The sequence below is a fragment of the Danio aesculapii genome, chromosome 23, assembly GCF_903798145.1.
Source record: "Danio aesculapii chromosome 23, fDanAes4.1, whole genome shotgun sequence".
NCBI lineage: Eukaryota > Metazoa > Chordata > Actinopteri > Cypriniformes > Danionidae > Danio > Danio aesculapii.
Genome location: NC_079457.1, coordinates 49,417,701 through 49,444,505, shown reverse-complemented (window position 1 = coordinate 49,444,505; position 26,805 = coordinate 49,417,701). Strand labels below are relative to the sequence as shown.

The window sequence follows — 26,805 nt, the reverse complement described above, 5'->3', positions numbered from 1 at the left end:
CTTTGGGTCCATTAGTGAGTTCATTAGTACAATGAGTTCACTGTACTCAAATGGCCTCCACAGTCACTAGATCTCAATCCAATAGAGCACCTTTGGGATGTGGTGGAACGGGAGACTGGCATCATGGATGTGCAGCCGACAAATCTGCAGCAACTGTGTGATCCTATCATGTTAATATGGAGCAAAATCTCCAGTAGCTTGTTGAATCTCTGACATGAAGGATTAAGGCAGTTCTGAGTGCAAAATGGGGTCGACCCGGGACTAGTAAGGCGTACCTAATAAAGTGGCCAGTAAGTGTATATTAAGAAGAAATTATTACATTAAAGTCAAAACTATAAATTAAGTCAAGTTTCAGTCAAGATGAGCTAGAAGACGTACAAGCTAATATTAAATCAAGTCAACTTTTGGCAATTTCAACATCAAAAGCAGCTGAAATGAGAAGTAAACGAGGATGTTAATTATTAATTCATTAATTAAATCATCTCGACTCAGTGTCTCCGCTGTTATGTTTGACTTCTCTTAATTCATTGATGATTTACTAAAGTGTGATGTATTTTCCTGCACTGTGGAGATGGACATCCGTGATGCTCAATCATGACTAGCTTTCAATTTATAAAGTCCAATCAATAAAATTAACCTTCTGATATGGGTTATCTTCCAAAACAAGCAACTGAAAAACTCTAAACAGCATTATCTCCAACATTTCCTAGTAAAAACATTAAAACACATCGCCTCAGAGCAAATTAATATGAACACACACTAGTTTTCCTCTACACACCAGTCTCAGAGTTGATGACTGCAGGAATACTGTAAATGAAAGAGTACAACACAACACATCTGGAGTCGTGTGTGCGACGGTAATACTGAAGAAATGTGCGCAGCGGCTCATATGGCACTGATGTTCAGAGATCTGTACACAAGCAGAGTTTAACCACTGACGGGGGAGTTACCGCGGTAAAACCGGTTACTAGACTATAGTACCACAGTAAAAGCTCAGAGGACGGCTGATCTTCACCACTGAGACAGTGCAGTAACAGCAAAGAGCTTCTGTTCAGCTCAATTCAGGAACACACACACACACATGCATACACACACACATACACACACATTCGGTTGCGTAAACAAACACGCACTCATGCACACACGCATGCACACAAACACATGTACACACGCGCTCGCACACACAAACACGCAGGCACACTAGCACAAATGCATACACGCGCACATGTACACATGCTCACACACACACCAGCATGTGCAATCAAACGCATGCACACACTCTCGCACACAAACACACGTATACACACACTCGCACAAATGCAGGAACACTGTGATGTGTTGATCTTCAGGCATGTCTGGACTATGGTGCAGTCACTACATCCACAGCTCTCTCCTAAAGCCTGTCTGCTGCTGCTGCCCTCCACCGGCCCTGCTTGACCCAGAGTCACTGGGCTTCAGAACACAGCCCGTACGTCCAGCAGCACTACACAGACAACACTCACACACATCTGACAGCACCAGAGTCCTGAGAACAAGAACCAGTAATGTGCGCGAAGCTCACTGATCAGAAGTGAAGATCCGCCGGGCAGTGTGTGTGTGTGTGTGTGTGTGTGTGTGTGTGTGTGTGTGTGTGTGTGTGTGTGTGTGTGTGTGTGTGTGTTTCACTGCTGACCTCAGATCAGATCTGTCACAATGAAAGTCTACTATACAGGAAGACTGAAGAGGATCATTAAAGGAACACTGCAGTTTCTGGGGTGAGATCGGCTCATTATACAGAGTTAATTACCCCATTACACACTGATGATCAGGCGAGGAGTTCATCTTTACACTGATGTTAGTTTGTGGAATAATTAAGAAACAAATAACGTCTAATTAACTAATAAAAGGTTTAATAAAGTCAATGTTTTGAGGGATGTTTAGTGTATTCTGACCTGCGGTCTCCTCTGAGTAGTTATTTCAGAGGTTACTCTACACTCTTCAATATATATATCCATATCCATTCAGTATTTTGCTATTCATATTTTAATTTTTCCTCATTTACGATGTCGATTCAAGAGTTCTGTCCCGGGAGAGAACCCTGAGCTCGGAGATGATTGATCCCAGAGCTCCCGCCTGGTCGATGAGCATGTAAGGGGAGTACGAGATCAGGTAGTTCTCGAGAGCTCCCCCTGGTAAAGGAGGAGATGGGGTGGATGGGGGGTTCTTCACAAAACGAAGATAAGGGAGGAATGATAGAGGGGCTATTATAGTAAGTTTGAAATGATCCGATCGGCTTCCTAAAGATTACAGATGAGAGACCAGCCGCGATCAATAATATCACCTCTTCAGATTAGTTTGTGAAACTTCACCTTAAGATTTTTTTTCGTTGCACAAACTAATTGGTACGATCATGTATTCACAATGGTATGAACCCTTATGGGGTGGTCGTATATATATTATCTATTACTTTCATTGTTAACATTATTATTTATTAATAATATTAAAATTAAGGTACAGCTCAGAGAAAATCATTCCTCACTATTAAAGAGCTGACCCCTCCATAAAACTAGTTTTGACGTCCTTCAGGGGGATCAACCATTAATTTAACCCCCCTGTAATTCACATATAATTAAATGTGACCATTTTTAATCCATTCAGCTGATCTCTTGATTTGCTCAGAGCACTTTTAGCTTAGCTTAGCATAAATCATTGAATCGGATTAGACCATTAGCATCTCTCTCAAAAACATAATTAAGTGATTTGTAAAATGAGCCTCTAGTGTCTAAAAACTCTAGTGTTCCTTTAAGGCACTGTTTCCCAACCCTGTTCCTGGAGGCACACCGACAGTATTGAAGATATCTCGCTGATCTGACCCATTAACTTCAGGTTTTGGAGTCCTGATGAGTTGATTCAGGTGTGTTTGATTAGGGAGTGGTTGAAAATGTGTACTGTTGGTGTGCCTTCGGGAACAGGGTTGGGAAACACAGGTTTAGACAATCTAAAGAAACAACATGGTAAAGTTCATGTGCATCCCATGTTTAGATGATCTAAATCATGCTGTTGGTGTGCCTTTAGGAACAAGGTTGGGAAACACTGCTTTAAGATGCAAGAAAGGATAGATGATAACTTTTGGGCCAGCAAATGCTCCTTTAAGGCAGTATTTCCCAGCCCTTTTTCTGGGGACACACCAACAGTAGATATTTTGGATGTTTCCTTCATCTGACCCATTAACTTCAGGTTCTGGAGTCTCCTCTGATGTCCTGATGAGTTGACTCAGGTGTGTTTGCTTAGGGAGAGGTGGAAAATGTGCACTGTTGGTGTGCCTTTAGGAACAGGGTTGGGAAACACTGCTTTAAGGATAGGATGGATGAGAACTTTCTAGCCAGCTAATGCATGTGTGTGTCTTGTTCTTATTTACAAGGTTATTTTCCTCCTGTGTTTTTCCCTTTGTTCATCATCATAAGGTGAAGGACGGGTTGTGTTTTCTGACTTCGTGAAGCAGACGCTCGCGGTCACACACAGCTTTATCCAGAGCCGACTGGACATCAGCGAGTCTGGACTCCAGAGACTGAAACAGAAATTAAAAATACTTGGAAACTTGTGTTCGATTCAATTAAATAAAAAAAATCAGGTGTAAATAAACATAAGAGAAGATATAAACAGCAGGTGCGTTCATGAATAATAAAAGAGGTTTAGGCTTCAGACGTGTAATTAAAATATCCAATGGCACTCAAGAGTCTTCTCATGTTCTTGAGTGAAATCGTAGTTAAAGCACTGGGAAAATCACGATCACGATCACTACACACATGATTTACAGTTGGATTTAATGCTGAATCAGTGTATTGTGCTGCACTAATTCACTTTCTGATCCTCTGACTATAGACTGAGAAAATAAATCTGTCTTGAGAGATTGAGGGAAAGCTGGATTATACATATATCGGACTTTCTCATTCAGTAAAATAGTGAAGCAGGGTTTAATAATACTAATTAATAATAATGTTGTGAGTTATGAGATGATATTGTTGAATATTGTGTCTGAAATCACATGTAAGAATGACTTCAGACAACATCAGCACTGTGTCATTGACTGTCAGCAGTGTTGTGTTCTGACAGTCACTGGCTGATCATGTGATTTACCCGTTTACAGTTTACCAGCAAGACTTTTCATTATATTAAGAAGGTGACATGCGTAAAACCAACTATGATGAGTATGATGAGGTGTTAGCAGGATATATCAGTATTAAACATGCGCATGGATGAATCAGATCATACCTTGTTCTTCTCCCGGTCTCCAAAGCAGGATTGGTCAGCATTTTCTTTCTCAGCTCCTGATTGGTTCTGAGCAGCTGTGAAGCGGAGGGATCAAATATGATGGAGACAAAACTAACAAACAAATGACATTACTGTACACCTGAGGAGAAATGCCAATTAAAGAATGAGCGCAAAAGTACATGACTGACAAAAACAAACACCAATAAGAGACTATTCTGAGAGATGTAAACATCAAACAATGGTCCCAACGTATTTCCTGTTACATTTTTAACTTCTTCAGCTTCTGAGAATTTAAAAAGAGCCACACATTGATAAATAACGCTATAATAGCTGTTTTAACATTAAGTTATGACTGAATTGACTCTTGTTACAGTTCTAATATTGTTTGATAAGCAGGAAATGTAAATGGGCCAATGACATCCCATTGAAATGGTCTCCATGTTGCACTTTCACTGTCACACATGATAATAATGTATATAATTAGTACTGTCATCATTTAAAATGCAGGGAGCAGATCCCACGAGGAATTAGCAAATATTAACTCTGGAATTTCAAGTTGGGGCGGGACCAAACACAACACAAATGCTTGTGCTGACAAATGCTATTGGCTGCTGGCTGGCCAAATCCTGTGCTGATTGGCTGCTGGACGTCTCACAGGCTGTTGATTGACAGTTTTTGGCCTGACCGGATTAACAAACTGGAGGAAGATGAAGAGGTACATTTCCTTTATTTATAAATACCGTGTTAATATCTGTGCTAATGGAAATACTGAATTTAGATTTGCTCATGTGTGTGGGTTCTGCTTGCTGTGTTTGTCCTCACAGTCATGTTTTTGTGCTTGAGTTTGTACATGCATGCACACAGACTTCCGTCAGCCAGACCAAGCACCTCCGGGGAACTGTCCTGACATTATAAACTCCTCATGTTTAAGATCAGATTTCTTTATAAATCACTGATCTTCACAGCCTGATTGATGTACGATATAAAGTGGGTCTCAGAATATACAAGAAGCACTGCATTAAATCACATTGTTCAGCATCATGTCTTTAAAACATGGACGTTTATGTTACCTCAGTATTTTCAATGGAGTTTCTGTGCTCTCCTGACGGTGCTTGCTTGTCTTTCATCTCGTTTTACACTTGAACAACTAAACGAATGCCATAGTCTATTTAACAGATCATATATTAATGACATTACAACATTGATCCCGTAAAAGGAACCGTATGATATAGTCACATTAAGCTTTCTGCATAAGTTTATTGTGCATATTTATTTATGTATTTATTTACTGCCACATCAGCAACTTATGGCTATTTCATGATGGGAATTTCAATAAGAGATGATTCACAAACAAATATATAAGAATAAATAAATAAATAAAATTTACAAAAACTGCATATTTAATGTTAAATATGATTTCTAAATTCACTATTTGATAACTTAACGTCCTGGTGATACCTCTTTAAAAACACCTATTAAAGTGATTTAGGGTTGTCTCGATACTGGAATTCGATACCAGTCGATACAGAAGTTTTAGAAATGTCTATTTCCCGCTTACATTTGAGCGCTGTTGAGCTCGTTATTAAACGCCGCTGATTGTCCATTGTGTTCACATGCTCAACCGAAAAGACTGTGATTGGCTGAGAAGGTCATCAGTTCACCGAACTCACTGCTGTTTACTGAGTGTAACCACAGATAAAGGGACACTGGAGTGTTTTAAGACTGTGATTCATCAGCGGATCGCTCGTATGTAAGCTTATAGACAAACCAGCAGATCGACGTTACTTTGAACCACTCCAGTGTTCCTGTATCTGTGGTTACACTCAGTAAACAGCGGTGAGTTCGGTGAACTGATGACCTTCTCAGCCAATCACTGAGCATCTGAACACAATGGACAATCAGCACCGTTTAATAACGAGCTCAACAGCGCTCAAATGTTAGCGGGAAATGGACGTTAAATTCTGATTGATACTAAATTCCAGCATGCAGTGTTCCAGTGTTTTCAATATAAAAATGTTGTCTAATAGTGAAACTTACACTTCCACATTCTAATTAACTGTGTTCTAGCTGTGCATATAGAGCATTTGCCATTATCTTCAGGTGTCATGTAATGCGTTTGTGTATTTTTGTCCCATATTTGACACCATACTCCAACATGAACATTAGACGTCACAGAAGTCTGTAAGCCACTCACGTCTGAAGCGCAGCACTCCATCATCCAGACGCTCCAACACTACATTATCCAGAGAGAAGAGCACCGGGACGGGCTGAGGAGCGGTCGGGTACACACGAGGACCGTCATCCTGACACAAACACATAACACAGTAATAAACACAAGATAATTACTGCAACATCATTTAAACAGGAAACAATAGCCGAGATGTGATGATGAACAGATGTGATGATGGACTGAGAGTCAGCTGAACATTTAGTCAGATGAGTGATGATAAACATCGCTGGAGATGCCAAACAAATCAAGCCAAATCACATCGGTTGAGGTATTGGGCGGGGCTAACTCACTTAACCACGCCCCTCCAGCTGTCAGTTTAGACGTCAAACAGAAACAGTGAGCAGGAGGAGTGTGTTAGGCTGTAATAACTCTCCACAAACCCTTTTCCCCCATCTTTCTGAATGAAACACCTACTTCTCTACATCCAATCAGCTCGCAGTAGAAAAAACAAGCCACGCCCACTGATTCCACATTTAATATTCATACACTTTGAAGCATAATGGTGTGTTGCATTCACCTTGAGAGTGACAGTGGTGTCCTGCAGGCAGATCCTCATGGGCTGGGGGTCCGCGCTGAACTCGTCCTCCAGGAAGGGCCCCAGTGTGTTTAATGTGGAGGCCAGCAGCTGAGCTCTGCACCCGCTCACACACACCTCCATGAAGCCCAGACTCTCAGACTGAGCACAGTGTCTGCCAGCTGCAGGGCCTGACTCTAGCCGGAGGGACAGCACTGCTGTGGGACAGGAGACAGAGCCAGGTCCTGGAGAACCAGCAGCACTGGGGGACCACAACCCAGCTGAGAGAGAGAGAGACACAGAGACATCTATTATTGCTTAATATTCAGAGAGGGAAAGGAGACTATCAGCACCATGTGTTAAAACTCTTTGGATCCTGATTTACATTTTAGCGCACAGACTAATAGCACGCATTTATGTGTTCACCTGCAGATTTACAATACATTTTCAGTTATGAGCATATTAAACATCCAAACCTTGTGTCAGTGGCAGTCCTGCCAGCAGGTCTGAGATCTTATGGTTTCCATGTTGTTTGGGCTGAATATCCTGTGATTCCAGCGCCAGAACCACATTTTCTCCACGCATCTCCATCAGACAACACATCCGGCTCAGACACACACTCAGCACAGACGCCTGGAACAATTCAAGAGTTTTATTTTAGTCACACATCTCTAATCATAACAGTGTTAATAACTCATCTCTAATCATGACAGTGTTAATAACTCATCTCTAATCATACCAGTGTTAATAACTCATCTCTAATCATAACAGTGTTAATAACTCATCTCTAATCATAACAGTGTTAATAACTCATCTCTAATCATACCAGTGTTAATAACTCATCTCTAATCATAACAGTGTTAATAACTCATCTCTAATCATAACAGTGTTAATAACTCATCTCTAATCATAACAGTGTTAATAACTCATCTCTAATAACTGATGTCTTTTCTCTTCATCATGATGACAGCACATAATATTAGACTAGATATTCTTCAAGACACTAGTATTCAGCTTAAAGTCACATTTAAAGGCTTCACTAGGGTAATTAGGGTAAAGTTAGGGTAATTAGGCAAGTCATTGTATAACAGTGGTTTATTCTGGAGACAATCCAACACTAATATTGCTGAAGGGGCTAATAATATTGAGCTTAAAATGGCTTTAAAACTATTAAAAACTGCTTTTATTCTAGCTGAAATAAAACTAATAAGACTTTCTCCAGTGTGAAACTCACCATATCTTGTGCGATGTCTTCAGTGCTCTGGGACAGAGAGCTGCTGAGTTCTGCTGATGATCCTTCAGTTCCTGCAGCAGGACTAACACACCTGCCCGAAACCACACCTGTACCGTTGGGACGCAGAGACTCCACACCGGACTCTGAATCACAACAACAACAACAACAACAACAACATATGCATGACTTTAAGAGCACCTATAATGCTCCTTTATACAAGCTGTAAACTGCTTCTCTGCTGTGTCTAGAGTGTGTGTGTGTGTGTGTGTGTGTTTGAGCTGAGAATAACACACAGATAATGTTCTCCAGCTCTCTGAAACTGACCCTTTCAGCCTTTGATCCTAATTGTGGTGTTTTGGTGACTGTCGCTTTAAATGCAAATGAGATTGTGCTCTTTATAGAAGAGGGCGGAGTTACAGACAGCTGTCAGAGTGACAGATGTAAAACAGCAGTGTGTGTGTGTTGTCAGTGCTGGTCAGGTGTGTATGTGTGCTTCAGTGTGAGTGTGTGCTTCATGCTTCTGACAGACGGCTGCTTCTCACTCAGGGCTGCTGTTTATGCTAATGAGATGGAGAAATGGGCACTAGTGGGCGGGGCTTTCCCCCTCTGATGACACGTACAAAGAGAGAATGTCAATCAAAGTGTTTCTGCATCAAGAACAAACACAATTAATTACTGTTGACCATTAGAGACTGCTGGAGATACTCACACTGATGACACTGTGATATCTACACAATAGGTGGAAGGTTTAAGTTCATATATACGTGTTTTAAATACAAATATGACGCTGTACCAGAATCCATGAGGATGACGAAGTTTTCACTCATGTCACTGTCAATGGATACACCGTCATCCGCCAAACTGCCCTCTAAAATGGCACTGTCGCAGGAATTCTGGGAAGGCGAGTGTTTCATGGTCTGAAGCCGCAGACTGCCCATGAGAGAAGGACTGGACTCTTCTGAACGCAAACTCTGATCCCTGGAAAAACAAATCAACACCGGTATCATGAGATGAGGTATTAAAGGGTCAGTTCACCCAAAAATTACAATCTACACTATTTACTCTCCCTCAGGAGTTTCTTTAATCCGTTGAACACAAAAGAAGATACTTTGAAAAATGCTTGAAACCGGTAACTATTGACTTACATAGTAGGAAAAACAAATATTGTGGAACTCAATGGTTACATCATTCTTCAAAATATCTTCTTTAGTGTTCAACAGAAGAAAGACTCTTGTAAATGATTGAAGCATGTTAAAAGTGAATAAATGATGATAGAAACTTTATTTCTGGGTGAACTGTGCCTTTAATAAGACTGCAGGAAGATATAATGACCATGACATGATTAAAGGTTACCTCACTTAATGTTAATTTGATGTGTGTTGATCAATGTTTTTTGGGGAATAGAAATGAAAAGGATAAAGCAGCAAACCTTTTACATTAGTGTAATTTGATTACAGGTACTAAAGTCAGAGTAATTGTGTTACATTACAAATCTAATATCTAGAAGAAGAAACATTAATGAGCATGCGCTTCTACATTGCTGGAGAAGGCGAGCTGACAGGGCTGCTGTCGACAGTGGTTAGGGTTATTCTATTCTATTTTCTACTGAATTATGAGGTTTAATTCTGCATTTAGGGACATTTTAAGCATTAGTTTCAGCTGGATCAGCTTGTCGGATGGTCATCATAACCACACTTTCTGATGTACCAAGAATGTTTCCTAAAGATTGATTTAAGATTTGGAATAAAAGTAACCTGTAAAATGTTTTCTCTGTTTAAATACAAAGCAGTAGCGAAAGATGACTTCTCTCACGTCAGTTTGTCAAATGACAATATTTGTTAGCATTGGCCAATACTGATTAGCTGAAGTCACACAGAAGCGACAGACAACAGAAGGTTCTGCTTAATTTTCACTATTTATGATGGCATAGCAGTCAACAGTAGTAGTAGCAGTAGGACAAACCCTAGGAGGACAACCCTGCTCCAACACACTTACCTGTAGGTTTAAAACAAGCCTGAAGGACTCTTGATCAGCTGTGTTAGAATTGAAGCTGAACTCTGCAGAGCTTCGGCCCTCCAGGAACTGAGTTTGACACCTGTGTCATAGGCCATTGACTTCTGCAGGATAGACTGTATAATTGGTCATCTTTTCTGGACGCTGTATTGATTTTAGTCTTACTAATCCAATGTTTCCCAGTTTGTTAGTGTGGGAAATCGTGTCTAATACAGTACTTTTCAATAGGAAGATCCTCAGGGTTCAGTTTTGGGTCCATGTACAGTACTGTACTACCTTGTTATGAATATGCTGGCATTTGGGCAGATTATCATTATGTATAGCTTTGAGTTTCACTGCTATGCGGATAATACTCAGACATACACTACCTGACAAAAGCCCTGTGGTGGATCCCAGCTGTAAGAGCAACACATAATACCTTGACTTCTAGTTGATCATTTGGAAAAGTGTCAGAAGGTGGATTTCTCTGCTGAATCATCTGTTGAACTGCATCCCAAGCGTAATCCAGAGGCCTTTGCCTTTCATATAAGCCACTTCTGATACCAAGTGATCAACTAGAAGTCCAGTTATTATGTGTTTTTCCTAAAACCTGGATAGGCCATAAGACTTTTGTCAGGTGATGTACATGACTAAAGTCCCTCAGGGTTCAGTGTTAAGTCCAACTCTATTCAGTCTTATGTAGTGCAGTGCTTCTCAACCATGTTTCTGGAGGACGCCCAGCTCTGCACATTTTCCCTGTCACCTTAACACAGTGGTTCCCAAACTGGGGGTCGCGACCCCTGCGGGGGTCGCAGAATAATTTCAAGGGGTCGCGAGAGTTATTTAAAAATTGTGTAATTTTCAGTGATTATAATAAATATTTTTCAGTATTAAAAATGAAAGCTAATATTTTCAGATTTTTAAAAAGATATCACTGATAAATTCATAAAGTATTTAGGACACATTCGGGCAGAATGCATCTTTGTACTTGGAACGCAGCGCTCAGGAACAGTTTAAAACTATTGTCATGTCAACTTGCCGCAGTAAACAACGCCTTCAACGCTTGCCCCGCCTTCGCGCTCTTCTTATTGGCCCACTGCTCTAAGAACTGAACACGAATGATTGGTTAAAATCAGCTGTCAATCACTCAGTCAACGCCTCCTGTCTTCAGATGACAGGAGCTACAACCGCGAAAATGTAAAGCGCTGAAGACGAGAGAATGAAAACAACACTGACAGATTTTGTCTTAGAAACACCTAAAGCTACAAATATTGGCACATCTGATTACTGATCATGTGCTGAATGTTAATCCACCAGCTATACTTATTGAAGAGTGGATAAAAGACCTCCATTGGCTTCAAGTCTGCTATGAAAATAACTAGCATTCACTGTAAAGTCTGTGGGAAATCTTTTGGGATATCCGTCCGTGTATCTTTTGGTCACTCAATTATGTTATAAAAATGTCTTTTCTTGTGATAACGGGATTTCATTGAGACATATTTTCCTCACGCATACATATTTATTTTTTTGCTTGTTAGTTTTGATTAGTGTTGATTTTCAAATGCAATAAATCTGTTTATAAAACTTGTAGTAACAGTGCGATAATTGGTGGGAGCCACAAAATTTTGGCTGGTGCGCCTACATTTTTAAAGTTAGAAGCACCAGTGTTACCAAGCAAAAATGTTAATTTCGAGCCCTGTAATCTATAGTAAATATAGTTAAAATATTGTGAACAGCTTAAAAAAAGCTATTTTTATTGTTTGTATATGCTTTGGTAGTGGGGGGTCGCGAGTTCTTGACGATCTTACAATGGGGGTCGCGGGTTTAAAAGTTTGAGAACCACTGCCTTAACACACCTGATTCATCAGCTCATTAACAGAGACTGTAAAACCTGAATTAAGTTTGGTAGAGAAAAGAGACGTCATAAATGTGCAGTACTGATGGTCCTGCATGGTTGAGAAGCACTGCTGTAATGTATATGATGCCTGTTGTGCAGATCATCATGATGTACTGCCTTGAGTTTGACTGCTATGCAGATGAAACTCAAATCTACCCCACTTAAACTCTTCAGGGTTCAGTGTTGGGTCCAAATGTAGATTTGAGTATCATCTCAGTATCGAGTATCATATTAGATAATAATGACACTGCCTCGATCTCGAGGTGCTCTTACTTGTTTTGAGGTGTGAAGAGTTTGTTCATGCCAGACCCTCGGCTCAGCATGCTGAAGGCATCTTTAGTGATGGACAACGCTCCTTTGGTCAAATCCAGGGAGGCACTGAGGGCGTCTTTGGTGACCCCTTTAGTGGCATTCAGAGCACTGGAAAAATCCCCCTCTATGCTGAAAGTAGAGCTGTGTCTGGACAATAACGCCGGGTTCCCAGGAGAAACCGGAGGAGTTGTAGAAGGAGCAACACTTTTATCCTCATCATCATCATGTGTAGCTTGATCCATGGCTTCCTCCACTGCTTCACAGGCCTCCTCTACTGATCCCTCCTGCTCCTCATCTTCTGCATCCTCATTCCCAGGATCAGCACGGTGGGATGGTGAGAAATCAGATTCGGTCAGGCTATTAGTGTCCGTTTCTCCTGGAGAATCAGCTTGCTGTTCTGGCTCACATGTTGCAGGTGGAAGCAGCAGAGAAAGCTCAATGGCCTCCATCAGGATTGAGACACAGACCGATGGCGGATCTGACCGCTTGTTTTCGGATTCACCTTGGGAATCCCTAGTCAAATCTTCGGCGAGCCTGCCAAGGTAGTCCTTCATCCGTAAAAGAGCTATAAACTGATAATGATTGAGCCACATTTTAACCGGAGTAATAGATTGGGCTAAAATATGAATTGATGCTGCTGGAGAATTGATCAGAGATTCTGTCTGCTTGGTTTTATTAGATATAAGGTCATTTGGAGCACGTGAAAACTCCTGGCTAAATCTAGAAGGAGATATTGAATCATCTTCTGAACAATGAGAGTCTTTTCTGAAGGCATCAGGATGGCACATCCATAAAGACATGGAAAAAGGCTCTACGAATGGAAGAGTTTTCCCTCGGAGTCCTCGACGAGCACCGTCAAAACCAAGAGTCACTCGGGACAGACTGACAGACCAGACGTCCTGAGAGCGAGACGGACGCCTGTTCGCTAACAAGGACTCATTTTCTAGGGAGAGTTGAAGAAACGCGGATGGCAGGGGGTGTAGGACGCTCTGATCTCGTGGGAAAGGTTTGCATTGGGTTGGATTGAAGAATGTACGGCTGGAGAAGCTGCTGTAGGTGCTGTTGAGGTCCGAATGGGAGCCGTGCGGAGACTGACGCGTGTTGCTGAGGATAATCTGAGGAAAACCGATGCTCAGAGACTGAGGACGGTCGGGGTGATCCAAAATAGAGGACTCCAGGGGAACGACCAGCTAAAAATGAAGAAAGAAGATTTAGATCAAGCATGCTTAGATGACATTTTAGTTTAGGTCACAATTTACAGAATTAACAAACTCTTAACGAACTCTACTGCACTGTAGGAAAGGCAGGGATCCTTACGATCCCTTCATGTTGTTGCAACACAAATTGATTAAGTTTGCTTATTCGTTTTTATGGATGGATGGATGGATGGATGGATGGATGGATGGATGGATGGATGGATGGATGGATGGATGGATGGATGGATGGATGGATGGATGGATGGATGGATGGATGGATGGATGGATGGATGGATGGATGGATGGATGGATGGATGGATGGATGGATGGATGGATGGATGGATGGATGGATGGATGGATGGATGGATGGATGAGCACACCCTTCAAGTAACCCAACATGTTCTTGGTTTACCTTCAGCTGTGTTGCATCCAGGCGCATATCGATGTGTTCGTCAGTCTTGCTGCTGTCCTGGAGGTGGTAAAAAGCTTTGACCTGATCTAAAGTCCTGTGTAAACCCCGTGTAAACAGAGTCATCCATAAGACACTCGGAGCGTCCACACACAGCTGTAGACCATTGAGCTGCGCGTACAGGTTAGGGGAGGGCACTACAAAGACAAAGAGCATTACAATCTCCATAAAGACAACTCCTCTTCCATCAGGACATCTAATAATCATGCAAGTTAATATCAGCGAGTATGTTTACATGCACACCAATACTCTGATGTTAATGTGATGAAGGCAATATTCTGATTAAGAGTCGGCCATGTAAACAGTGATTAAGATGACCTTAATCCGACTAAAGATATTTGTATATTGCTGTTCATCCTGTGTGTGTTAAGCAGTGTGTAAGCTGCAGAGGTGCATAACTCTGCTGGACTTTAGAGCGGCTTTTAGTTGGTCAATGGTGCTGTTGGTCTATTTCAGTTCCTCAAACACGCCTCCTTAACACTAGACCAGCACACCCCCGAGTCCACAAAGTGGCACAAATGGATTTGCTATTTAAATATTTAGGATATTGATGGATTTTACAGTATGCTTTAATTGTTATTTGTGACTGTATTTAATTTTATAATGTAGTGTCACAGTGTAGCTTTCACCGGGAGCAGAATAATCTGTACTTCACATCAAGGACCACAATGGAAATAAGTTTTGTTTTTAATACATATATATATATATTGTGTATATCCTTAACTAATTAAGTATATTCACTTAATTTCTGTCAAATAAAATGCCTAAATCATATTAAAATCGGAGTATTGGTGTTCCTGGAAACGTACTCAATGACATGCATAGTGATCAAAACATTATAGCTAACGCACCAGGAAGTCCGGGGTTGTCAGGAAAGTAGTATTCGGTGAACTGAAGGTGGATTGCAGGAGTGTTTTCTGGCAGATGCAGGGATTTGCGGTTGCAGGAAAGAAGAGACTGTGTTTTTTTGCTGTGTCGGCCTCCAGTGGACACCTAAAGCAACAGTTGAGCTTTACATTACACTTTAAGGTAATTCAGCTTTGTGTTCAGCCCGTACAGCATGCCATCACTGTGGAGTTTACTGCTTGTTTGTTATTACTGATCTCTAGAAGAGTAATTAGCTGTGTTTCCATCCAAAGATGCTGATTAAATTTATCCACAAAACTGAAATATTGCAACCCAGTACTGGGAAACACCCATACACACTCATACACTACGGCCAGTTTAGTTGATCAGTTCCCCTATAGCGCATGTGTTTGGACTAGGGGGGAAACCGGAGCACCAGGAGGAAACCCACACCATCATCCTCAGTAAAGTGAGCTATTAAATAATTAGATGAAGTGTTAATTCCACATTTTATATGCTTGTTGTACTTGATATTGACAGTTTTCTCTCTTTTGTGCTGCCGAGACCACTGTAAACACAAGAGAGACATGCGTTCCTGACTGAATGATGCATGGCATTAAAAATTAAAGCCTTTATTGTCATGTAGAGCGTACTGTTCTTTAATTTATCCAGCAAACATGATGATTACCATCCACATTATGCATAAGCAAGTCATCAGAGATGCTGGATTTATCTTAATGAAACTCTTTTCATGTTTTGCACACTTTCATCTGTAAACAAAAGCATAACATCAGCACATGCTGCTTTACCCTTGTGATGGACAAAGGGATGACACGTGCAGATTTCCAGGATAATTTTGGACAGAACTGACATGTGTTCTGTGCACATCCATGATGCCAATCTCCCGTTCCACCACATCCCAAAGGTGCTCTATTGGATTGAGATCTGGTGACTGTGGAGGCCATTTGAGTACAGTGAACTCATTGTCATGTTCAAGAAACCGCTGATACAAGGCAGGATGGATCCATGCTTTCATGTTGTTGATGCCAAATTCTGACTGCCAGCAGATCGTCTTGATCATGTCTACATGCCTAAATGTTGTCACCATGTGATTGGCTGATTAGAAAGTTGCATTAAATATACCTACAGGTGTACCTAATAAAGTGGCCTGCGAGTGTATACTAAATGCACTAGGTCTAATAGATATTTGCGTTAATTTTCAGTCGAGTTTCTTAACAAGCTTTACTGGCATCTTATTCGATCTTTACAAATAAAGAAATCCCATATTAATACGATCCAAAGCAGTGGACAAATAAAAAAGCCGACTCAGTGTCAAGACTTTGCATGATATATCAAGTAACATTATACATTTCTGGGACTCAAAATCTCATATAATCTTGGAAATAAAACTAATAAAACAGTAATAATTTCAAATGGATTTTAGAGATGTGATGGGGAAAAGGTTTGATCAGTTTGTCTGTGTATGAGAGGATCAGTGTGTGATTTGTTTATGTTTGTGTGTAACAGATCGTTTATTTACCTGATGGATGTCCAGATCGTCCACACGGATTACCATACAGCTAGAGCGCAGCTTCTTCAGGGCGCATCCTTGAGTCCGCTCGGGGCTGAAACTGGACTGGGATTCCCCGTCTGCTTAAATTAAACACACATTCGCTATTATCAAGTGTTGAAGAGAAAGCTGACTTTAAGATAAACTAGACGAATACATGACAAACGTTTCCATTTCTGAGGAACGAATGCATCAGCGTTAGTGTTAATGTCGTCAATGAAAATAAGAGGGAAAAATGTGTTAGTTAGTTAGTTAGTTAGTATGTGAGTAAGTTAGTTAGTTAGTTACTAAGTTAGTAAGTTATTTACTAAGTTAGTTAGTAAATTAGTTAGTAAGCTAATAAATTAGTTAGTTAGTCAATAAAAATGTTAGTGAGGTAGTTAGAAAGTTAGAAAGTTAGTTAGTTAGTTAGTTAGTTGGTTGGTTGGTTGGTTGGTCAAAACGTATGTTAGTAAGTTAGTTAGAAAGTTAATAAGTTAGTTAGTTAGTATGTTAGTGAGTTAGTTAGTAAGTTAGTTAGAAGGTTAATAGGTTATTATGTAAGTAAGTTAGTTACTAAGCTAGTAGGTTAATATGTTAGTAAGTTAGTTAATTAGTTAGTTAGTTAGTTAGTTAGTTAGTTAGAAAGTTAATTGGTTTTTAGTAAGTTGGTAAGTTAGTAAAATAGTTAGTATGTTAGTAAGTTAGTAATTCAGCAAGTTAATTAGTAAGTTAATAAGTTAGTTAGTTAGTAAGTTGGTATGTTATTCAGTAAGCTAGTTAATAAGTTAATGAGCTAGTAAGTAATTTGGCAATTTAGTAAGTCAGTTAGTAAGTTAGTTAGATAGTAAGCAGGTAAGTTAGTATATTAGTAAGCTAGTTGGTTAGTTAGTAAGTAAGTTAGTAAGTTTGGACCTAGTGGTATGTTTTGAGCAAGTAAATTAAGCACTTGCAAAAAGCGTGGGAGCCATGTAAGAAGGCAGCGCTCCAGGACACACCCACTGATTGAATAATCATCATTAACTAATGGCAGCTCAAAGGTGACCAAAACAAACTCCCTCAAAAGGCTAGCTTTGGTGAGCTGTTTCCAACTGCAGAAACAAGATCTTCATTTTGGCCGGATTTAGTTTAAAATGGCGTCATTTCAGTTCTTTCAATTTAGTCTGAAGTGAACCAGGGTCTTTAGTGTTGGGCAGGAGTGTCCAAACTCGGTCCTGGAGTTTGGGCACTCTTGGTGTAGGAGTTGAGATGGGAGAAAGCGTACCCTTGATTTTTTTGGCTGGAGAGTCTTTAGCCGACACGTTTGCTTCAGACTGAGGTCCAGGGATGCCCAGATCCTCCATCCTTCTCTGGAAGTCCTGCAGGAGTTTTGATGCCCACTGAGCCCGAGAGTCCATCGCCCCGCAGTGACGCTCCCAGTGCTGACAGCCATCACCTGAACACATTTACATTTTAAAGGAGACCTATTATGCAAAAAACGACTTTTATTTGGGGTTTAACACCAGTAGTGTGTGTGTGTGTGTGTGTGTGTGTGTTTGTGTGTGTGTGTGTGTTAGTAGTGTGTGAGTATCTCCAGCAGTCTCTAATGGTGAACAGTAATTAATTGTGTCTGTTCTAATCAGACTTGATGAATGAAACACTTTGATTGACATTCTCTCTTTGTACGTGTCATCAGAGGGGGAAAGCCCCGCCCACTAGTGCCCATCTCATTAGCATAAACAGCAGCCCTGAGTGAGAAGCAGCCAAAATTATATTATACAATATTTCCGCTCTATTTTGCACGATATATATAAAATGAATTATAGGAAAACATACAGGGGGAAATAGCAGACATTGGAAATAATAATAATAATAACAATAACAATAATAATAATAATAATAACATGTAGAGTTGAATTATTTGAGCTGGAATCTGTGACAGAACAGTGAAATGTGACGGCGGTCATGTACTCACCTGGTCTATGAAACGGGTAATAGTCAAAGCCCAGTTTCCTGAAGGTCAGCTGCATTGCACCCTGTGTGCCTGGAAGAGGGGCTTCATCTGTGTGAGAAACACATGCATGCGTCATTATTATGATCATATACTAAATCATAACTAGATAAGCGTGAATGCTTCATCGATAAATGTAAATTCTGATGAATCACACAAAAACTGCATTTATTTGAATGTAGAATTCTTGTTAACCCTTGTGTACTGCTCAAATTTACTAGCCTTCGTTATGTTAATGGCTCTTTTTAGCCCCATTGACTTCCATTATAATCACATCAGGGGAGTCAATCTGCCCAGAGTGTATTGTTGAGTTTCTGAACATTTTCAAAGCATTTTCCCCAAAATATGTGTCAAAATAAGATTTGTCAGAAAAAATCATCCCATTTGCTGAAACACATAAAGTTGTGACCAAATTAATACTCAAAATCAGCCCAGAGTGGATAAAAATGACCCAACTGTACACAAGGGTTTAGTGTCTTAGTTTTGTTTGTTTAATTACTCATTTTGTTTGCATCAAATTGTGAAATGTAAACAATATCAACCATACTTACAGAAAAATGTGTGTGTGTGTGCGTGTGTGTGTGTGTGTGTGTGTGTGTGTGCGTGTGTGTGCGTGTGTGTGTGCGTGTGTGTGTTTGGTTGTTTCCCTGGGTTGAGGCTGGAAAGGCATCCACTGCATAAAACATATGCCTGAATAATTGGCGGTTCATTCCGCTGTGGCGACGGAAAATTAATGAATGATAATATAATATAAATACATATATACATAGATTTTTTTGCGGAGTGCTGTCATGTATAAATGCATTAAATGACAGAACTTAATGTAATCAGGTGTGTCAGATGTAGACTGCTGACCGGGCTCTGAAGAGCTGTCGTTGCAGATGTGCAGGTCGAGGCGGGAGATGAAGGTGTGGTAGGAGGATTCCTTCACATCATGCAGATCGAAATACTGAGCCAGAGTGCAGGAGCCGGACGCCTCGGGAGGAGCAGGAGCATCCGACCACAGAGAGTGTGTGCTGGGAGAGGGAGGAGCAGTCTGACACACACACACACACACACACACAGATAGATAGACTTCAGTCACGCACAGGCTAAGGCAGGCAAATAGAGAACGGAGAATATGCTGCCCGTGGGTAAACTTGGGATTTAATATCTTACAGAGGGCTTTTCACTACCTTCACAGTGTGGAGTTAATGACAGCTGTGCTCAAAAGACACACTAAAACCTTTGCCCAAAGCCTGGAGCATGAGGTCAGAGACAGAAATAGCACAGGCTAAGGAGTTTCACTGTGCGTTCAATCTTTTAACAGCACCAGTACTGGGGCTTTCTCATGGTCACTGAGGAGGCCAAACTGTTTGGTCATCACTAGGCCCTCACAGAGTCTGTGCAGATTTCCACAGAATTTCCGCCCATCATTGAGTCTGTTTATTTACTGTGTACATTTATATTTACTCAGTTTTTAAATTAATGTCAATAATAATATTAAACAATATGAAAGTGCTCATCTGATTTATTTACACCACAGTCATATTTCTGTCATTTATTAGATATATTATATGATAGACTTGATTAGTTTACCAAATAACTGGATCTAGATGGATTTGCATTGTTAACATTAATAAAACACAAAATAAAACACAAACATCAAATAAAAGTTCATATTTTTTATTAAGTTTTTAGTTCCTCCCAAAATTATTCCACATAAATCCACAGATTTTTTACAAAACTCTTCGCAGAAATAGCAAAACATGTCTGCAGATTCTGTCTGTGTTATGAAGCGGACAGGAGACAGAGGTAAGGAAACGTTAGGGTGTTTATTAAATGACAACAAGGAGCACATGAAGGATAGCCAGGAGGATCAGGAATGATGTTGGGGTCTTTTCCTCCGTGGCTGGGTAACAGGAATACACGAGGATGGACAGCACACACCAGATACAGCTGACAGAGGATGACACAGACTTGGAAGGACTGGAAGACAGGACGATTCGGGAGGACCAGGAAGACTAGGAGGAATACAAAGAGAACAGGTAAGTAAATCGTTTGTTTTAGCTGAGGATGACTACGCTGAGTGGTCGCTCAGTTGTCCGCTTTCGTCGAGACGAGCCCGGACAATGAGCGACTGGAGTGCTGTGCTTTTATCTGGTGCTCGTGAATGTGATGCAGCTGTGTGCTCATTAGAAGTCAGGTGATGGTGATCTTCGTGAGTGGGGGTCGTGAGAGCCTGACCAATCCATGACAGTACCCCCCTCCCCAGGGCCCGCTCCTGAGGGCCGACACCTCCGACGCCGTGGTGGTCTCCCTCTGCCTCTAGGCGCTGGGAACTCAGGGTGGCTCTCATGAAACTCCACCATGAGACTAGGATCGAGAATATCAGCTCTGGGAACCCATGTCCTTTCTTCGGGGCCGTACCCTTCCCAGTCCACCAGGTACTCCAACTGGCCACCACGACGTCGGGAACGCAAGATCTCCTTCACTGCGTAGACGGCTCCTTCTTCTAGGAGCAGTGGAGGAGGGGGTTCCTCTTCGTGGTCAGGCTCTGTGGAGGGAAGAACAGGATCGTGATAGGGTTTCAGGAGTGATACGTGGAATGTAGGGTGAATACGGTAGTGAGAGGGTAATTGTAGTTTGTAGGTGACGGGGTTAACCTGTTCCACGATGGTGAAGGGACCAACAAATCGGGGACTTAACTTGCGAGAGGGCAGTCGCATGCGTATGTCCCGGGTGGATAGCCACACCTTTTGTCCGGGTGTGTATCTGGGTTCTTCAGACCTTCTCCTATCGGCGGTTACCTTGCTTCGACGGACTGCCCTCTGCAGATGTTGATGAGCCTCGTCCCAGACTCTCTCGCTCTCCCGGAACCAGTGATCCACTGCGGGGACATCAGATGGTTCGCCATCCCAGGGAAAGAGCGGTGGTTGGAAGCCCAGGACGCACTGGAATGGCGTGAGTCCGGTGGAGGGTTGCCGCAGTGAATTTTGGGCATATTCTGCCCAGCCCAAATACTGGCTCCAGGAGTTCTGGTGACCACTGCAGAAGGTCCTCAGGAACCGTCCCACCTCCTGAATCTTCCTCTCTGTCTGCCCGTTGGTTTGGGGATGATATCCAGAAGAGAGGCTGACGGCCACACCTAGGAGCTTGAAGAAGGCTTTCCATAGACGTGAGATGAACTGTGGACCTCTGTCCGACACAATATCTTCTGGAATACCAAATGACCTGAAGACTTGATTAAAGATATTGTCGGCAGTTTCAAAGGCTGTGGGAAGACCTTTCAGAGGGATTAGTTTGACAAACTTTGAGAATCTATCTACTATGACTAGAATACAGGTATTACCTTCTGACGAAGGGAGGTCAGTGATAAAGTCCACTCCTAGGTGTGACCAGGGACGGTTCGGAATCGGCAAGGGATGGAGCTTTCCAGCGGGTAGATGACGTGGGCTCTTGGATTGGGCACAGTCCTTACAGCCCTGAACATATTGCCTCACATCCCTTGCCATGTTTGGCCACCAGAATCGTTGGGATACTAGCGAGAGAGTATTGTTGATCCCTGGATGTCCAGTGCCTAGCGAGGTATGTAAGGAGTGGATCAGATCTACCCGGTGTTCAGGTGGTATGAACTGCCGATGAGGAGGGCATCCCGGCGGAGCAGGGGCTTCCGGAGTGGCAACGACTGGAGGAGCGTTCCAGGTGATCGGACAAATGGAGATGTGTTCGGGAAGAATCTTCGTTGGGAGTTCTTCATGATCGTGATGCTCGTGTAAACGAGAGAGAGCGTCTGCTCTTAGATTCTTGGGTCCTGGACGATAGGAAATGGAGAAATCAAAACGTGAGAAGAAAAGTGACCATCTGGCTTGACGTGGACATAGTCTCTTGGCCTCTTTGATGTATTGGAGGTTTTTGTGATCTGTGATCACCTGGAACGGATGTTTGGCTCCCTCCAACCAGTGACGCCACTCCTCCAAGGCTAGCTTGATTGCTAGAAGCTCCCTGTCTCCTATGCTGTAATTCTGCTCCGCCGGGCTCAACTTCCGAGAGAAATAGGCACAGGGATGCAGTCGGGGCGGTGTATCATGATGTTGAGATAATACTGCCCCGACGCCGGTGGTGGATGCGTCCACTTCCACCACGAAAGGAAGATTTGGGTCAGGATGAGTCAGGAGTGGGGCCCTTGTGAACTCCTTCTTAAGAAGGCGGAAGGCTGCGGCTGCTTCTTTGGTCCACTCCAGTCCTTTGGGTTTACCCTTGAGGAGATTAGTGAGAGGTGATGTAATCCTGCTGTAGTCCTTGATAAACCGTCTATAAAAGTTAGCAAACCCAAGAAACCTCTGGAGCTCCTTAATGGAAGTGGGTTCTGACCAGGATAGAACAGCCTCAATTTTCTTCCCATCCATACGTATACCGGTTTGGTCAATGATGTATCCCAAGAAATGAATCGACTTCTGGTGGAATGAGCATTTCTCCGCTTTGAGGTAGAGGTGATGTTCTCTCAATGTGTGTAGGACCTCCGCAACGTGTTGGCGATGTTCGGCCTCACTCCGGGAGTAAATGAGGATGTCATCTATGTACACTATTACACAGTGGTGAAGAAACTCCCGGAGGACTTCATGAATGAAGTTTTGGAATACGGAGGGGGCGTTGACCAGACCGTAAGGCATGACCTCATATTCATAGTGGCCAGTAGGGGTCACGAATGCTGTCTTCCATTGGTCCCCCTCACGTATTCTTATCAGATTATACGCGCTGCGGAGGTCCAATTTAGTGAAGACTTTAGCTTCTCGGAGCTGTTCCAAAGCGGCTGGTACCAGAGGAAGGGGATATCGGTATTTTACTGTACCGTTATTTAGGACCCTGTAGTCGATGCATGGACGCAGCCCTCCGTCCTTCTTGGCCACAAAGAAGAAGCTTGAGGCGGCTGGTGATTTTGAGTGACGTATGTACCCCTGACTCAGAGCCTCCCTTATGTAATCTTCCATTGCCTGATTCTCTGGAAGCGAGAGCGGGTAGATCCTACCTCTTGGCAACTGGGCATCTGGAACTAGGTCGATCGCGCAGTCCCATGGCCGATGCGGCGGTAGCTGGGAAGCTCTCTTGGGGCAGAAGACATCATGAAGGAGCTGTACTCCTTAGGAATGTGGATAGACTGCTTCTCAGGAGGGCTCTCGACCGATGTTGCAAACAAAGAAATGGGGTTCCGACCTTGAAGAGGGAGATTTGGAAAACAGGCAGGTGTACATCCAGATCCCCATTTCTTTATCTCTCCTGTGCCCCAAGAGATGATGGGATCGTGCTTCACCAGCCACGGGCGCCCTAGAATGATGTCCATATTTGCACCCTCCAGAACCAGAAATTGAATCCTCTCTTGATGTAACAACCCCACTTGAAGAAGGATGTCTTCGCATTGTCGATGGATACGGGTCGAAGATCGAGTGCACTGGGTTATCGGTTGTATCTGGTATATATGCGAGGACGCCTCAGTACGGAGGTGGAGTTGACGACAGAGGGATTGGGAGATGAAGTTCCCTGCTGACCCGGAGTCGATGAGGGCTGTGACAAGGAGAGAAATAGAGGCAGTAGTTATTTGTACGGTGGTAGTAAGTGGTTTACATTGTTCAATATTCGTACTGAATACACTCACTGAAGTCCGAATGGGACGAAGGGGACACTCCATACGGGTGTGTCCACTGACACCGCAGTATAGACACAGACCCCGGGTCAGCCTCCTCTGTCGTTCCGCTGATGTCAGTCTTCCAGACTCTATTATCATGGGTTCTGGTTCTGGAGAGGCTGTTGACTCAGGCGATTGGAGGAGTGCAGACGAGGGGGTGATGGTGTCCTGTTGATAGGAACGGAGACGATCGGAACATCGGAGAGAATGTTGGATGAATCTCTCCAGACCCATAGTATCATCTAATGTGGCCAGCTGGATTCGGAGAGTGGGTTCCAAGCCGAGCCGGTACGTGGTCAACAACGATCTCTCATTCCATCCACTTGCAGCTGCTAGAGTGCGAAACCGGAGAGCATATTCCTGTGTAGATAGAGTACCTTGCTTTAGATGATACAGCTGCTCTCCAGCGGCTACTTCCCCATCAGAACGTCCAAACACCTCTTTGAAATACTCCGTGAAGGTAGTGATGGAATTCATGACCGGCCCGGCTTGGTTCCAGATCGTCTCAGCCCATTTAAGTGCAGGCCCAGAGAGTAGTGATACGATGTAGGCGATCTTTGACTTATCTGTGGGATATAGAGAAGGTTGCATTTCGAATATGAGGGAACATTGTAACAGAAAACCATTGCACTCCCCCGCTCCGCCTGAGTAGGGCGCTGGTCGGGCCATGGGACTGGAAGGAAGGGCCGAAGAAGAAACTGTGGAGGCGGAAGTGCTCGGTGCTGGTGGTGCGTTGGAAAGTGGAGCTGGTGGCTGTAGAATCCGCTTCAACTGGTCCACCAGCTCTTGAAAGTGATCGGGGGTGCTCATGTTGTCGTCGTTATAGGTCCGGGCTTCTGTTATGAAGCGGACAGGAGACAGAGGTAAGGAAACGTTAGGGTGTTTATTAAATGACAACAAGGAGCACATGAAGGATAGCCAGGAGGATCAGGAATGATGTTGGGGTCTTTTCCTCCGTGGCTGGGTAACAGGAATACACGAGGATGGACAGCACACACCAGATACAGCTGACAGAGGATGACACAGACTTGGAAGGACTGGAAGACAGGACGATTCGGGAGGACCAGGAAGACTAGGAGGAATACAAAGAGAACAGGTAAGTAAATCGTTTGTTTTAGCTGAGGATGACTACGCTGAGTGGTCGCTCAGTTGTCCGCTTTCGTCGAGACGAGCCCGGACAATGAGCGACTGGAGTGCTGTGCTTTTATCTGGTGCTCGTGAATGTGATGCAGCTGTGTGCTCATTAGAAGTCAGGTGATGGTGATCTTCGTGAGTGGGGGTCGTGAGAGCCTGACCAATCCATGACAGTCTGGCCCTCGTCATCACTTCACAGAAGAGAACATACATGAACAAAGGCGAGGAAATGGAGAAAAACCAAGCCTCAATTATTAAATAACACATGATCTGTTTATTTTTATTGTTAATAAGAGATTCAACAATTAATTAAATATTACATCTAGGTAATGTCTTCAAGAACTTATTTGAGCGATGTTAACACAAAGTTATATGAAGGGCTGTTCATAAGCCTTTATAATCATGGTAGGACATGTGACATGATTGTGAATGAGATTTTACACATGACAATTGTCATTAGGTGTCATTAACTCAGTTATAATATTTAAAATGCAAAAATGACATGTTTGTTATGATGACAACCTGTTTTTGTCTATTTCATGACAACTTGACGTTAAAAACACAACAAGACTTGTCATAAATCCATCATAAACATGACTGGATGACCTGTGGGTGAGTAAATCAACTAATTTGGGTGAACTATCCCTCTGAAGGAGACCTATTACGCCTCTTTTCACAAGCTGTGCGTGCGTGTGTGTGTGTGTTAGAGCTGAGAATAACACACAGATAATGTTCTCCAGCTCTCTGAAACTGACCCTTTCAGGCTTTGATCCTAATTAAGGTGTTTTGGAGACTGTCGCTTTAAATGCAAATGAGATTGGGCTCTTTTCAGACGAGGGCGGAGCTACAGACAGATGTAGAACGTGTTGTCAGTGTGTGTGTTGTCAGTGCTGGTCATGTGTGCTTCAGTGTGAGTGTGTGTTCAGTCTTCTGTCAGTCTATGTCGCTGCTTCATCTAAAACTCCACATCTAGAATCCTCTTAGTCTATGCTGACATTATCTTCAGCAGCTCAAACACTCTAATGGCTAATGGACAGACGGCTGCTTCTCACTCAGGGCTGCTGTTTATGCTAATGAGATGGACACTACTGGGCGGGGCTGATTTTTGCTTAATACGCCCTCTTTAAGTGGTCTCAGTGTGTGTGTAGGATAGTGGAGTGTGTGTGTGTGTGTGTGTGTGTGTGTTATACCTGCAGTGTGTCCGCTGCCATGCTCTTTCTCTGCTGTCCAGATTTCTCCATGGCTTCGCTCAGAGATTTGGCGTAGTGTATGATTGCCTTGAGCTGAGAGTCTGTCAGCACCCACAGCAGATCATCCAGAATAAACAGCAGCTTAGAGGCCAACACGTTACAGTCCTTCACCTGAGACCACAAAAAGATTACTGTTAACCCTCCGGTTGACATATGGGTCAAAAATGAGTCAAAACAGCAGATCAGAACACCTAAACACTGATTTTTCTGCTTAATATCGTGTCACAGAAGTGTGTTTCTCAGCATTGAAGTGGTCAAAATTAGTAAACTCAGAGCACA

General features: G+C 42.6%; 1 protein-coding gene across 1 annotated transcript in view; it reads right to left on the bottom strand.

The window, feature by feature from the left end:
* Positions 1 to 1,622: 1,622 nt before the first annotated feature.
* The window catches only part of bltp3a (bridge-like lipid transfer protein family member 3A), a 43,839-nt gene continuing 18,656 nt past the window's right edge, over positions 1,623 to 26,805 (bottom strand). Inside the window, exons 7-21 of the mRNA XM_056448957.1 lie at positions 26,467 to 26,637; positions 19,336 to 19,516; positions 18,445 to 18,531; positions 17,755 to 17,925; positions 16,482 to 16,591; positions 14,947 to 15,088; positions 14,039 to 14,232; positions 12,392 to 13,620; positions 9,023 to 9,207; positions 8,230 to 8,372; positions 7,472 to 7,628; positions 6,999 to 7,276; positions 6,446 to 6,554; positions 4,252 to 4,325; positions 1,623 to 3,547 (exon numbers count right to left, since the gene is read on the bottom strand). Coding sequence (XP_056304932.1) covers positions 3,437 to 3,547; positions 4,252 to 4,325; positions 6,446 to 6,554; positions 6,999 to 7,276; positions 7,472 to 7,628; positions 8,230 to 8,372; positions 9,023 to 9,207; positions 12,392 to 13,620; positions 14,039 to 14,232; positions 14,947 to 15,088; positions 16,482 to 16,591; positions 17,755 to 17,925; positions 18,445 to 18,531; positions 19,336 to 19,516; positions 26,467 to 26,637 — 3,342 coding nt within the window. The 3' untranslated portion in view covers positions 1,623 to 3,436. The remainder of the gene's footprint in view (positions 3,548 to 4,251; positions 4,326 to 6,445; positions 6,555 to 6,998; positions 7,277 to 7,471; positions 7,629 to 8,229; positions 8,373 to 9,022; positions 9,208 to 12,391; positions 13,621 to 14,038; positions 14,233 to 14,946; positions 15,089 to 16,481; positions 16,592 to 17,754; positions 17,926 to 18,444; positions 18,532 to 19,335; positions 19,517 to 26,466; positions 26,638 to 26,805) is intronic.